The sequence below is a fragment of the Colias eurytheme genome, chromosome 21 (genome assembly GCF_061535395.1).
Source record: "Colias eurytheme isolate Ceu_HAF_F1 chromosome 21, ilColEury1 Martin Lab GWU primary, whole genome shotgun sequence".
NCBI lineage: Eukaryota > Metazoa > Arthropoda > Insecta > Lepidoptera > Pieridae > Colias > Colias eurytheme.
This window is the reverse complement of record NC_143000.1, coordinates 8176874-8192472: the sequence shown is the minus strand read 5'-3', so window position 1 is coordinate 8192472 and position 15599 is coordinate 8176874. Positions and strand designations below refer to the sequence as shown.

Genomic DNA, 15599 nt, shown 5'->3' with positions numbered 1-15599 from the left:
AGAAACGTATTTATTAATAAATGCTTTACATAAAGTTACAGGCGCAATAAATTACATAACAAAGCATAATATATTTTTAATTTTACTTAACTCTTAAGATGGACTATGAATAATTTTATTATATTTTCCATTTCAATCCCACGAATAAATTTCAGGATTTTTTTATTAATTTATAATTTATCAGATTAACCGACGACGACCGACGTTTATTTAATTTTGTAGGTATCTTAATTTTTTATAGCCCAGGAAAATATATTAAAAAATAATATTGCTTTTAATAATATTATTATTTTCAAAATTTTGGCTCGTTACAATAGTCTGCATTATTTTTAAAACAGCGCCCTCTAGTATTCATAACAAGAATTATCGATTATAACATTATACAAAAAATAATATACAGGTTTATTTCTAATTATTAAAATGTGAAACAAAAACAATTTCAAATAAACCGCCATAAAAATTAATTAGGTTATAATAAGACCGAAACTATGTCGATTTTCGATTGGTGCAACAAGACTCATTCGTTCTATCTCATTCCGTTTACCGCTCAGACTAGTTTACCTTCACAGTGTGTGTTGTGATTCTTAACGTGCTGTTCGCGGGTATACCTTCGAATGTAAGTTTTTAATAAATTAGATAAATAATAATATGAGCGTATTTGATTATCTGGAACCTCTTTTCTCTCTCTTTTGTTATGTGTTCGAAATATTGTTTATCTGTGGCTCGTTGCTCGTTCGTTATTTGAATTTTCGAATGTTTTTATTATTAACTATCTGTTATTTTGTAATGTTCTATTCGTATGGTTGATTTATTTTAGAATTTTGTTTCTAACGTTTGATTAACTTCATAAATTTATTTTCTAATCAGTTTTGAATATTAGGAAGGTACCTACATCGTTAAGTAGTTGTGTGATTAAGTTCGCGGTAATATATTTACATTTTTTATTTGTATTAATTAAGTTTCCTGTTTGTCGGAATATTGATGCCAAGAGCTTAAATTCGGAGTGTTGTGGTATGTCGTTTTTTATTTATTTTTGTTACAATTTAAAATTATTTAATCAAAATATTTTTTAACAAACGCAGTAAAGGATGAATGAGGACAGTTCTTTGGCATATTATGATAATATATTATCTAGTTAGATATAAGTTACATATTATGTAATATTGACATGATTTAAAAGAGCAACCATGGAGTTTCTTGCCGATTCTTCTCCATAGATACTACTTTCCGAATCGGTGGTAAAATTTAAAAATACTTATGTGATGACGATTCGAAAGTGCTACTAAAATAATAGTAGTCTAATTGAATAAATGAATGTTTGAGTTTGAGTTTGAAAATACTTTTTATGGTTTAGTAATGTTCTTAAAATCGTCCTTGTGATTGAAAAGGCGGTAATAAAATAATTAAATTATATAAGTATAAAGCAACAATTAACAAGAACAAAAATTATGTGTTTCCTGATATCAACCAGAGCGAAACAAATTTTATTAGTGCATCCGGTAACCAAACACGCGACATCCTGGTTGCTTCTTCTTGCAAATAAAATAGTAACCATTGAGCCATTGGTCTTAGTGGAACCTATCTATTATAAAGCTTAAGAGTTTGTTTGAAGGCGCTAATATCCGGGACTGCTGGTACGATTTGAAAAATTCTTTCGGTGTTAGATAGCCCATTTATCGAGGAAGGCTATAGGGTATACAATATATAATTATAATATCATCACGCTAAGATCAACAGGAGCGGAGTAACGCGGGTGAATCCGCGGGGCGCTTCTAGTAACTAATAAAAATTCTAATACTTATAGGTAATCACACTAATGCCATTATGGAAGATTTTATTTTTTTATTTGTGTAAGTAAAGGTCCCAAAATGTTAAGCCTCAATTAATGCGGTTTGTGAATTGAAGGGTCATTGACCACTTTAATTTAAATAATGTTCGTTATAACTTATAACACGAGTAAAGCCGCGTGCTGAAGCTCGCATAACAATAATACCAATTATAACCGGTTCTAATAACAGCTCCTGTCTAAAAATCATTCAAATCCATACTAATATTATAAATGCGAAATGTAACTCTGTCTGTCTGTCTGTTACTCAATCACGCCTTAACTACTGAACCAATTTGCATGAAATTTGGTATAGAGATATCTTGATACCCGAAAAAGGACATAGGATAGGTTCCGGAAATCCTATGGGAACGGGTTTTTCTTTGAAAACGCGGGCGAAGCCGCTGGCGGAAAGCTAGTAGTTAATAATTACCTACAAGTAATGACGACTAGGTAAACTATTTAAATTAACCCTTATTTCGAATTTGTCCGTACCACCGGACAAGTACTTTAAAAAAATCCACCGCCCCGTCTAATTCTATTTTTGCAACAAAAAAACTACTAAGCTATTGGGAGGTCGATCAAATTTTAGTAGAAAAATAAATTTTGCGTGTAATAACCCAGAGTTTGACAATTGGCGAAAAAATGTCGGCGAAACTGCGCACTAAGAAAGTCTTTCAGGTAATTTATTAAAAAATATTATTTTTTGCCTATGTTGCGTAGATTTTTTATTTGTGTTTTGTGAATTTAGTCTACTAACGTTCAAATAATACGATTTCATAGCTTTTGCTTACGTTATTCTTAATAATTATCGAGTTTTTCACTTGTCCGCCACACCGGACTTCGTCGAAACACAGGTATTTATTGTGTCTTACAGCTTGTCCGTCACGGCGGATCTTGTCGAAATATGGTATGAAAGGTAAAAGAATTGAGTTGTCGGTATTACCAAAACATTACATCTATTCTCAGTACCTATCAACTTGTTAGATACTTCTTATCTACCTAACCTTTACATACGACTTCCCGACGCCTTTGAGTCCAAATATAGAGCAAGTTTTCCCGAACCAGTCGCAGGAACTCAATTTTGCAAAGTTACCTTCTATATCGTCTTTACCCTCGTTGCCAACACCTGTGCATGGAAAAAGAAGACTCAGAGAACCATCAGTTGTGACAAAAAAGAGACCCAAGCAAATTCAAAAGCTTTCCCTCTCTTACAAATGGAAACAGAGTACCTTTTTGTATAGAGCCCAGATAGAAGATACTGCAGTAGTTGAAGATCCTCCCGTAGTACGTTCACCTTTAGATTACTTTTTTTCACAGTTTCTTTGTACTTTTATAAAAAATAAAGGCTCTTTTACTATTATATTCTTTTACTTTATACTATGCAACTTCTTTCACGTATTCGATTAAGTCCGCTAGGACGGACAAGTCATTTTTACTAAGATTCGATAATGTCCGGTGTGGCGGACATCGCTTTTCTCCATAAGGGTGGGGGGTAGATTTTTATTTTCTTTTTTTGGAGGTTTAGAAAAACCATAGAAACTAGGTTATTGTTGTGGACTGTATAATTTTGGGGGTTCGTGGTCGAAATAAAACCCTTCCTTCGACATACATAAGTACATATATTTTCTCTTTACAATTACAATTCCTAATCACTATTACTTATTAACTACTTGTCTGTAATAAGCACTTGCTCGAACTGCTCACTATTAGTACTTATTCGCTACTGGTCTGGAGTAAGCACTTTCTCGAACTGAATTCCATTTGAAAATTCGGGCTATTTATATGCGTCGCCGGCGGGGAGATTCAAAGCGGCCGCCCGGCGGCGAGGCACAAAGCGGCGGCGGCATCCAAAAGGCGGCGAGACTCAAAGCGGCGGCGGCATCCAAAAGCGGCGGCGAGACTCAAAGCGGCGGCGGCTGTCTTGCATGTGCCGCCTAGGCCACGCCTCCTCCACGTGTAAACGCAATGCACGTGGCGTACTGAGTACAGCGCGATAGGCGAAACCGCGGTGCGCCTCGTCGAAACCGCGGTGCGCCTCTCTTCCACGTGCAGCGTTAATATTCCGCCTCATACACGTGGAGCCGCTGCGCGGGGAGCCCCGTTACCGCCTGCGTGTGCTCGTCCTTTACAGTCCTCCCCCCGGCGTAGCTTGCGTAGCCTCCTTCATCACGACGAGCTTGCTGACGGGGCGTCTGAAGATCCCGCTCTTGGTCTTCACTTCGGCTACCCGCACAGCGTCGTCCGGCCCGGCGTGAACGCGCACCACGACCCCCATGGGCCATGTGTTGCGCGGCAAGACGTGGTCCACGATAATGACCACGTCACCTTCCTCGAGGCGTCGCGTGTCCTTTCGCGCCTCCCCCCGTGGCACGAGCGTCGGTAGGTACTCCTTGATCCATCGGCGCCAGAAGTGGTCGGCGAGTGCCTGGCTGGCGCGCCAGGTCCGTCGGTCTGCTTCGTCGCACGGCCCCGTCGTCGGCAGTCCCGTTGAGGAGCCCAACAGGAAGTGGTTGGGCGTGAGGGCTTCGGGGTCGTCTGGGCTCACGCTCACGTGAGTCAGCGGCCTCGCGTTCACCGCGAACTCCGCCTCGGTGAGTAGAGTCCGCAGCACCTCTTCTGGCGGCGCCTTCTCCCGTAGTGTCGCGCCGAGCGCGGTTTTCACCGACCGCACCAGCCGCTCCCATGCACCGCCTTGATGCGGCGCACCCGGCGGTATGTAGCGCCACTCCATCCGGTGCCGCAGCGCTTCTTCTTGTAGCGCCGGCGCCCACTCGTTGTACGCCTTCTTCAGTTCTTAATCGGCGCCCCTGAAGTTTGTACCGTTGTCTGAGTATATCAGACGAGGCCACCCTCTGCGAGCTGCCATCCTTCTCAGCGCCATGATGGCTGAGTCCGTTGACAGAGATGCGACGAGCTCCAGGTGCACGGCTCGCGATGTCAGGCATGTGAACAGCGCGCCCCATCTCTTCTCTCTTCTTCGTCCGATCTTGACCATCATTGGCCCGAAGTAGTCGACCCCGCAGTTGGTAAAGGGTCGATGGAACGGGTCGAGGCGAGCGCGCGGCAAGTCCCCTTTGGCTGGGACCTGCGGCATTGCTCGGCGTACTCGGCACAGCGCGCAGTTCTTCTCCACAGCGCGCACTGTAGGCCGCAGGTGGATGACCCAGTAGCGCTGTCTCAGGTCGTTGGTGACGCGCTCGCGGTTGGCGTGTCCGGCGGCACAATGTTCCTGTAACACTATTAGTCTGGTTATTCTGTGCCGGCCGTCGAGGATTACCGGCTTCTTCATTGTGTCGGGTGCCGTGGCTGCGTTTATGCGGCCCCTTACTCTCAGCACGCCGTCTTCCATTACCGGGTCCAATTTGTACAGTCTACTGGATCTGCTGATGGGGCGCGCGTCCTTGATTCGCTTTATGTCTTCTCCAAAGCTGTCGTTCTGTGCGCGCTGCACCAGCAGTCGTTCGGCTTGCTCCAGGTGGCGACATTCTAGTCTCGTCGCCGTGTGTCTGATGCGTATGTCGATGAATGCGAGCACCCTTGCTGTTGCTCCCACCAGTGTGCGGAATTTGGAGAAGCGCTCTGGATCCGGCAGCCATTCCATCTTCCGTGGCAGCTCGCTTACATGCAGTACATCAGCCTCGTCCGTAGTTTCTCGTAGTTCCTTCTCCGTGGGCCACTGGTCCTCCGTCTTTGTCAGGAATTCTGGACCCTGGAACCATCGATCATGTCCCGTGGTGAAACTTAGGCGGGTGGCGTCGTCGGCAACGTTTTCATGAGTCGGCAGCCACCGCCACTCTTCCCTTTGTGTTAGTTCTCCAATCTCACCGAGGCGATGCGCGACGAACGGCGTGTATCTCTTTGCATCGTTGCGCACCCAGTGCACCACCGTCGATGAGTCTGTCCAAAACCAAGTACGAGATATGTCATACCTGTGCTCTCTTCTTATCTGATCAGCGAGTCTGGCGCCGATCACCGCTGCCTGCAGCTCTAGGCGCGGGATTGTCTGCGCGCGCCGTGGTGCCACCTTTGCTTTCGCCGAGACGAGTTTCACTTGTACGCTGCCGTCCGTTCGCCGCATACGCCAGTACGCCACGGCTGCATACGCTTGTTCACTGGCGTCGCATAGCACGTGCAGCTCGATGTCTTCGACGTTGTCCGTTGCGTAGCATCGCGGCAAACGTAGCGCGCCGACCGCTTCCAGCTGCGCCAGCCAGCCCGCAAACTGCTCGCCCTCTTCTTCGGGTATTGGTTCGTCCCATGAAATCTGGAGGCGCCACAGGCTCTGCAATATGATTTTAGCACGGATGGTGAAATAACTTAAGAGGCCTAGTGGGTCATAAATTGACATTACCGCACTTAATGCTTCGCGCTTTGTTGGCGGGCGCTTGCGATCTCGCACCTCCACCGGTACCCTGTTCATTGCTGTGTTGAATCCTAGCGCGTCTTGCTCGGCGTCCCAAATTAGCCCGAGGATCTTCGGGGCTGGCTGCGCTCCTCCCAGCTGCGTTGGTGTGCTGGCGTGCAGTTCTCGTGGCACGTCCCTCAGCACGCTCCTATCGCTGGCGTTCCATCCTCGTAGCTTGAAGCCTGCCGCCGCGTGCACCGTCCGTATTTCTTCGATTGCTTGTCTGGCTTCCTCCGCGTTGGCGTAGCTTACCACCAGATCGTCCATGTAGTGGCTCTTCGTTATCGCTTCCAACGCCATTGGATACTGTTCTGCGTGCTGCTGCGCATTATGATTGCGGATGTAATGCGCCATGAACGGAGAGCTCGCTGCACCGAATATCATGGACGTCATCTTGTAGTGCTGTGGCGGCGTGTCGCGTCGGCTCCCTCTCCATAAAAACTGCTGCGCTGGCTGGTCTTCGGGTCTTATTTTTACTTGTAGGAACATCTCCTCTATATCTGCCGTGACTGCCACTGCCTTTTCCCTGAATCGAAATAATATACCCGGCAGTGATAGTAGCAAGTCTGGGCCCTCAAGCAGTTCGTCATTTAAACAAGTCCCGTGGCTTTTGGCTGCCGCATCGAAAACCAATCGCTGCTTCCCTGGCTTGTTGGGATTGGTCACAGCGAAATGCGGCAGGTACCAGCACACGCTGCTCTCGCCTTCACTGCCGTCGCATGGAACCGCATACCTTTTCTCAAATAAGTTGTTCATCTGCTTGGTGTACTCGGCTGCGAATTCCGGCGCGGCGTCCATCTTGGCTTCAATCTTCAGAAGTCTCCGCAGCGCGGCATTGTAGCTCGGCGGCATGCGGACATTATCCCTCTTCCATGGCAGGCCGATTTCATACCCGCCCGGCGTCTTCTTCGTAGTCATCTCGACGATTGACGTTGCTCGTCGGTCGGCTTCACCTATGCGCGGTCTACTGGCTATGTTCAATGATTCTATCTTGAAGTGTTCTTCCACCAGGTTGTGTAGCCGTAGGTCCGCTTGCTGCTGTTCTCGGACGTGAAGCACGCAGTCCCTTTCGACGATCATTCGACGCGGCGTTGTCCCATGTATCACCCAGCCGAGATTTGTCTTGGAGGCGGCAGGTTCGTCGGCGCCGCCCGTCCGAAGTTCTCTTGTCACGATATGCTCCCAGTGGTCGGTACCCACCAGGACACCCGCGCGTGCTTGTTCGTAACATACCTCATGTTCCGGTATGTCGCGCAGGTGTCTGTACCGAAGCAGGGAACCCGGGATGGACTGCTGATGCAACTGTAGCTTCTTCATTGTGCGGGCGCGCAGGTCGTGTAGTGTCCCGTCGCTCTGCCCCCGCAGCTGCACCGTCACCAGTCGACTTCCTTCTTCAATCTGCTCCATGTTCGCCCCGTGGATGCGGAGCGGCGTGGCGGGACCTTCGGCGCCGATCTGTTGCGCCAGGTCCTCATCAATGAGGGTGATGGTGGAGCCCTCATCGAGCAGTGCGTGCGTCGATACCTCCCCCCGTGGGCCGACGACGGTAACTGGACACATCTTCAGCAGGACGGCGCGGGGCGGTGCGGTTGCGCGGTCAGCAACCGCCATGACGGTTTCTTCGGTCGACGCAGTAGGCTCTTCTCTTCTTACGTCGTGCAGTGATGAATGATGCGGGCGGCGGCACTGGTTCACGCCGCATGGTTTCGCTCGACAGTAGATGCGCCGATGTCTCTTCGTGGCGCACTTGAAGCAGGCGCCCTTTTCCCTCACCAGCGCCCACCGCTCATCCACCGACAGCTTGGCGTAGCGCGGGCAGGCAACCATGGTGTGGTCGCGCCCGCAGCACAGGCAGAAGTCTTCTTTCTTCTCTTCTTTCTTCTCTTCTTTCTTCTCCTCTTCATCACCACTGCTGGAAACTATGGCGTATACTGCCGACTTCCTTCTTGGCGGAGCAGGTCGCACTGCCGCTGCTGCCGCTGCTGCCGTGGTGTCTCTGCGCGCTGGCGCAGTGCTGCTCGTCGGCGCGTATGTGTAGCGGAGTGCCTGGTCCGCTTCTCTCATCAGGAAGCGGGACAGCACCACAATTTCCGGATCTGCCGTTCCTTCCTGTGAATATGCATAGTCGCACCATCTGGACCGCAGGTGCGGACTTAGTTTGTCCAATATCTCCCTTGCTAGCATAGGATTGTATAAATACCCTTTCCTATCTATGGTTTGAAGTATGCATACCACGTTCTGTACCTTCACAGCGAAGCTGTTGATGTCCTTGGCCGCTGCTCCAGGTCGCGGCAGCTTCCTCAGGTCCTCCATGGCCCTGTCGATAATTATCTCGGGCCTCCCGAAGCACTGCTCCAAGGTTTTCATGACTGCTTCAGGTGATGAAGCAGTGTGAAGCAGCGCTGCCACGGCGTCCCTTGCTTCCCCCTTCAGGCATGTACGCAGCCGCTGGATGTTTTCTGCGTCGGACACTTGGTACATGCTGCTTGTATCCCGGTAGGCTGCTCGGAACGGCAGCCACTCTTCAATCGCACCTGAAAATATCGGAAGGTCCGCGTGGCGTAGGCGCGGTCGCGCCATCTTCTCTAGGGACGCCGCCAGCTGCTCTATTCCTGTTCGTCTGGTCGGCGTCGGCGATCTTCCTCTTCTTAGTTCGGATCGCTGGTGTCTGTCATCCTTCGGCACAGGATGTGACTGGAGCCACTCGTCCACCTTGTTTCGTTCTTCTGTCGCGGTGACGATATCTTCCGGCAGGCCCTCGTCTTCCTGTATGGCGGACACCTCGAACTGTAAGCGTTTATTTATTAGTTCTTTCTCAATTTGTAGTTCTTTTCTCTGGATAGCGGCGAGTCGCTCTGCCGCTTCTAATTCCGCCGCCTTAATCCGCCGCGCCGTACTCGCCGACGACCGCACCGATCTAGCGGATCTCGCGGGCGAATGCCGTCGCGGTTGCGGCGGGATCTCCATTGTTTCTGTGGCTGACGTCAAGCGTGCGTCAGACGGCGATGCTAACGGGTCCAGCACCAGCCGCCGCATTCGTTCTTGCCGCACACGCTCTGTCTCCTGGCTCCGGTCTTCAACTTCCACAGCGTCACCCTGGCTGCGGGTTACCACCATGCCTAAAGAGGTGACGCACCGCAGGCTTATACTGGCAGACTCGTTCCGCTGACCAGCACCCCTGATTCCCGGCGCGTACCACTAGGTCACCACTGGCGGCCCGTGTCTGCCCGTAAAAAACCTTACGACTCACCTTATTGGACTAGTACCAACAGCGCGGCCCCGTCGGTAGGTACCTGACTCGCCTGGTGACGATCAAAAACACCAGCAGGCTAGTACCAACGTTACCGGTTTGCCGATATTCGTCCCTCGAAGGTGAGCTCGTTGCCGATGTGTACCTCTCTTCGGCAGGATCTGGTCTTCCACGTGCAGCGTTTCTTCCTTGAAGTATCCGGCGCTCGTTGGATCACACGTTGTTATCCGGCGATCGAAGGGTCACACGTTGTTATCCGGCGATCGAAGGACCACACGTTGTTGTGGACTGTATAAGTTTGTTGGGTTCGTGGTCGAAATAAAACCCTTCCTTCGACATACATAAGTACATATATTTTCTCTTTACAATTACAATTCCTAATCACTATTACTTATTAACTACTTGTCTGTAATAAGCACTTGCTCGAACTGCTCACTATTAGTACTTATTCGCTACTGGTCTGGAGTAAGCACTTTCTCGAACTGAATTCCATTTGAAAATTCGGGCTATTTATATGCGTCGCCGGCGGGGAGATTCAAAGCGGCCGCCCGGCGGCGAGGCACAAAGCGGCGGCGGCATCCAAAAGGCGGCGAGACTCAAAGCGGCGGCGGCATCCAAAAGCGGCGGCGAGACTCAAAGCGGCGGCGGCTGTCTTGCATGTGCCGCCTAGGCCACGCCTCCTCCACGTGTAAACGCAATGCACGTGGCGTACTGAGTACAGCGCGATAGGCGAAACCGCGGTGCGCCTCGTCGAAACCGCGGTGCGCCTCTCTTCCACGTGCAGCGTTAATATTCCGCCTCATACACGTGGAGCCGCTGCGCGGGGAGCCCCGTTACCGCCTGCGTGTGCTCGTCCTTTACAGTTATACAATAAAATTTTAATAAGTTTACTATCACCTTCTCTGTCGAAATAAGGGTTAAAAAAAATAATTATTTTTAACAAAAAAAATGTTGTGTGGTTTTATGAAACCACGGTAAAAGTGAAACTGTTCGAACGGTTCCGAAATCCGAACACTACTTTGTGTAGCGCATGTCGCGTGACGGTCGGCTGCCGAGTAGGTATACCTACTCGGCAGCCGCGATACACGCGACATGCGCTACACAGACCAAAAAGTTCGAGACGATGTAATAAAAGTTTCACTTTAAAAAGTCTCAGAACTGAACTAAATTTAAATGAGACCACGGCCTTACAAATTAAAATATCAAAATTGGTTACCAAGTCAAAAGTTACGTCGAATTGAGAGCCGTTTTGAAGTCGATTGAAAAAAATACTACCCTGTAATTTATTGAAGTTATGTTTTAGGGACTCTTATAAAACATCACAGTATACATATATTATTAAATTTGTAACAAGTACATTCTTGCCGTATAAAATTAGCAAATAGACGACCGATGATAATTAAACAAGTTAGCAATAAGTACTAAAATAGTTCATTAGGTAACAATATTTCTAAACGACTGTGGAATTTTCATTGCATTTTGCAATTCGCCCTTATTTATGCGAAAATTCATATTTTAGAACCTTAATTATTATAGTTAAACGAGTTTTTTGCCAATTTGAATTTGATATTTTTGGTGTTATGGCATTCAAATGCTTTATAAATATAAATTTATAAATATGTAATAGAAAAATATTCGATCACGAGGCGGGACTCAAACCGCCGCGCCATGTCAATCCGAGGCGGATGCCTGACCAACTTGGCCACCCGTGAGTTGTTTACCAATTTTTTATATAATTTTATCCAGTTTTCTACTATGTACATTGTATGCATACATATTTATAGTCTGGTTCTATGTCATTTTGTGTGAAAAACATATTTTTTTTTAATTTTGACTTCGTCGCTACATCTTATTAAATATTAATAGAATTAGATCTTTAAATGTGTAAATATTCAACATAATATTAAGTAAAAATAAATCTCTAGATATTAGTTAATTCTCTAAACTAGGTACCATAAAAGCTAAATATATTGAGCAATAAAGTAGATATCATCACTACATAGTACCTATAAAACAAAGTCGCTTTCTCTGTCCCTATGTCCCTTTGTATGCTTAAATCTTTAAAACTACGCAACGGATTTTGATGCGGTTTTTTTAATAGATAGAGTGATTCAACAGGGAGGTTTTAGTATATAATTTATTAGGTTTTAGCCAAAGCGGGTGAAGCCGCGGGCTGTAAGCTAGTATAAATATATATTACGAGAAGCAAAAATTTAATACATGCAATTAAATAGGCATTTAATATAGATAATCATCAAAGTCAAATTAAGCTCAGAATTCCGCGATCTAATTAATTACATACAAATTATCAAATTGTTCAATCTTTTATCGATTCAATGAGCATTTTGCAATAGATAAGAATCATTAAATTAAGACGTGTCAAACTCATAATTCGCAATCTATATTGCTAAGTATTGCGTGACTGTTTATATAATCCGTTTTGACCTGGCGTTTGAGAATCTAAATTGATATACATCTTATTTTAACTTCAGGTGATAAGAAGTTGCCTATATAATATTTTACTTATCTGTCATCATCATCAGCCCATATACGTTCCCACTGCTGGGACACGGGCACACGGCCCTCCTATAATAATACAGGTAATAATCCACCACGCTGGCCAAATGCGGATTGGCGGATGACACATGTCGTCGAACTTTTGATTCTTCGACATCTCAGACTAGAGATGAATCTGTGACTATATATTATTATTATCAAGATGAATTCAACAGATTCGGCACATGAAAGACTATCGATGCTAGTTGATAATAATTATTTACTCAATACATTTTGTTGTTTGTATGAACAAGCAAACTAAAGCTTGCGTTATTGCTATATTATCTGTGATGTTACATGTACAAACCAACACACAATTGTATTAAAATCTTCTCCTTTTGAACCCTTAAAAGTTGAAAACATCCATTCTATAAATATCCGTATCATATTTTATTATCTCTACACAAGTATAAGTATACATAGACGAAGATTTCATAATCCATGACCTTTCCTCCAATTTAATAGCACATTTGCTATAATTCGTACGTCAGTCAAGGTTGAATAGATGAGTTATAAGTGAATTCGCACCTTTCTGTCACGGTGCATTTACACTAAACGAACATACAGCTAGTTAGAGCAAGAGCATTCGTTCGTGATCTTTTAATGTAGACGAAAACTCGTATTCAGTGTTGTTCAATGTTCAGTATTAGAACATCGCATAGAATCATTTCGAACGCACTTAGAAAATAACAACGGAAGAATGCTCTACGCTTTTTTACACTAAAAGAATTTGACATAGTGGGGTATAAGCATTCGCTCGTTTGATCTAAATGCACCATGAAGAGAAACTAATACAATCGCAAGGGATCTACTATTTGTTATCAGTTATCACTTATGCTTTTATCTAAGCAGTTTGCGTCAAGCTGCATGTGCTAATGCAGGTAACAGTAGCTTACTAACACGTTTTTATTAGCTTCACCCGTATCTTTGTATATATGTATATTTATATTGTGTAAAGACTACCAAAGTTTCGATTATGACGTGATTATGACCCAGTTTATACAGTTCCACAATGGTCTATGAGATAGGTACACAAAGTAAGTGGCAGAAATAAGATTGTTTGTAAACAAGCTTCTCAAAAAATTGTTAACCTTATAAAAATATAAGGATCTATAATATATTCCAATAGAAGTAGTACTTCTATATATATAAAACTCAAAGGTGACTGATATAGTGATCTATCAACGCACAGCCCAAACCACTGGACGTATCGGGCTGAAATTTGGCATACAGGTAGATGTTAGGACGTAGGCATCCGCTAAGAAAGGATTTCCCGAAATTCTTGCGGGAACGGGGAAAAACGGGGATGCACGTACAAAGTCGTGGGCGGAAGCTTAGTTATGTACTAGCAATGCCCTGCGGTTTCACCCGCATAGATAGCGATATCGTTACAGTGAAAAGTCTACTATAGGTCGGACTATAGGTTTAAATTTTAATCACATGAAAATCACCTTTACCCCGTCCCGCACTACGGCCTCGCGTCTTTTTGTTTTAGTGGGGAAATCTTTCATAGATACCCACGGCCTCCGGTGGAGGGGCCGTGGGTTATGTCGGATTCCTACCGACCAAAACCCCACTGTGTTCCGTCAAGACGCATATTGGTAGAATTCCTCCGTGACCCCCGCACTACGGCCTGCTCGAACAGTATAATACCTACTATTTTCTGTAGATTGACACTTTTAAAAATTCGTTATATCTTTTGAATGGAATATCCAATTCTTTTCATTTAAAAAGTATTTTGCTGGTATTGAAACAGTCTATAATAAAACATTATTTGATGGGATAAGGATTAATATATGTGTATGGATAACATGGTTTGATTACTGTCGGCACTTCTATTTACTTTGAAAACGTAAAAAAGTTGTTGTAGTAACATAACTACTGAAGATGGACATATGGTATCGCGGACTTTCTTGTAGATATTGATCCATTCTATAATACCGTAGAACATTTTTTTGTTCTATCTTCAATAGATTCCGCAGCGCACGCGATGACAGAAGTTTTATTGAGGATTTTTTTACACCTTGGGTTACATTATTGCATTTTTGGTAAGGATCTCTAATTTTTTTGAAAATGCAATATAGCCTATGTTGCTCAGTAAAGATGCAGCTTTCTAATGGTGAAAGAATTTTTGAAATCGGTCCAGTAGTTTTTGCGTGAAAACCATACATACATACATACATACATACTTACAAACTTTTCCTCTTTATAATATTAGTATAGATAAAGTTTCTAAAGTTATTGTACTCATCAAATTTGAAATTTTAGAGCATTCAAGATATTCAGATTTCTATCATAAACGGTAACATTTAGAACTTCGGCTTTAAATTACATGCTATACTAATAAACGTTACTTTACTGACAGTTTGATTCGATAATAATCCAATTTGCATGATGAAATCCTGAAGGATCTTGCGTAAATACACGAGTGTGAAAGACGTCTAATAGCATACATGATTCTTGTAATATTATTGCTTTTATAAACCAGTATCTACCTACTGGTTCCTGTATAAATACTATTTAATAAATAATTTACTAGATTTCCGCCCGCAGCTTCGCCCGCATTTTCAAAGAAAACCCCGCGTAGTTCCCTGTAGGATTTCCGGGATAAAATGCCTATGTCTCATTCTGGTTCTTCAGCAGATAGGTATAGGTAACAAATACAATAGGTTTATAAATTTATAATAAGTAATAACTAATACCAAATTTCATTGTAATCGGTTCAATAGTAGGTATTTTCGTGAAAGAGTAACAAATTTTCATCCATCCTCACAAACTTTCGCATTTATAATATTAGTAGGTTAGTTACTAGTGTGTATGCAATGAGCTCTTAATTTATTAGAATCCTGTGTATGTACGACGTACGTATTTGAAGAATATAATAGATTGAAATTCGTATATTCCAATGTTTGTGCATTGTAGGGACACACATATGGAATACGCTGATCAAAGCTATTTGTATATGGGTGATTATACAAAAATGGGGTAACTCGATGTCATCAGCCAATTTTAACAAAGTCTTATTATATTTTATTCAAATAACAATCTATTTTAAAACAATGAAGCGTCCTTTATTTGGTCACTCAATTTCACTTCTTTATTTAAAATACAAATGAATAAAAAAAATAAATTAATACCTCAAATGTCAGTACTTTGGCTTGTCACAACTCCGAAAACCAACAATCAAGTGACTATCGTTTAAACATTATCATCGATTTAAGAAAACTTACTAATTCACTACAATCTTTGATGTACATAGTATTATATACTACAACTTTTATAACGCAATGTTTTCCATTTTATTTAAAAAATAAAATTAAACTTTGTCATCGTTTTCACTAGTCAGTCCGTTGTGTGTTTTTTAAATTTGAAATTCTCGCTAAATATCACCAAGTCGAGGTCAAATCCCTGTCTAAGTATTAATGTTGGTAATGAAGTTACTTGTGCACCGCATATTTTGACGGCCGTCATAACTGTACCAGCGCTAGGGTTGTGTTTGTCCTCTAAAATCTTGCTGCGCCAGTCAACATTTCAGTCCTATGGTGAGTCGTTATTTTATT

General features: G+C 44.0%; 3 protein-coding genes across 3 annotated transcripts in view; 1 reads left to right on the top strand and 2 right to left on the bottom strand.

Moving 5' to 3' along the window:
- The first annotated feature begins 510 nt into the window (after positions 1-510).
- LOC149899313 (uncharacterized) overlaps positions 511-15599 on the top strand; it is a 31867-nt gene continuing 16778 nt past the window's right edge. The window contains exon 1 of the mRNA XM_090114355.1: positions 511-616. The gene's annotated coding sequence lies outside the window, so the exon portion shown is untranslated. The remainder of the gene's footprint in view (positions 617-15599) is intronic.
- LOC149899315 (uncharacterized) lies at positions 3954-4559 on the bottom strand. Its single transcript, XM_090114641.1, has one exon. It carries the CDS (start codon positions 4557-4559, stop codon positions 3954-3956), a length of 606 nt encoding a protein of 201 aa, XP_089970767.1.
- LOC149899314 (uncharacterized) lies at positions 4623-9350 on the bottom strand. The gene has a single exon (XM_090114640.1). It carries the CDS (start codon positions 9348-9350, stop codon positions 4623-4625), a length of 4728 nt encoding a protein of 1575 aa, XP_089970766.1.

Coding starts and splice junctions, on each gene's coding strand:
- LOC149899315 (XM_090114641.1), bottom strand. CDS start 4,559: ATGGAGTGGCGCTACATACCGCCGGGTGCGCCGCATCAAGGCGGTGCA.
- LOC149899314 (XM_090114640.1), bottom strand. CDS start 9,350: ATGGTGGTAACCCGCAGCCAGGGTGACGCTGTGGAAGTTGAAGACCGG.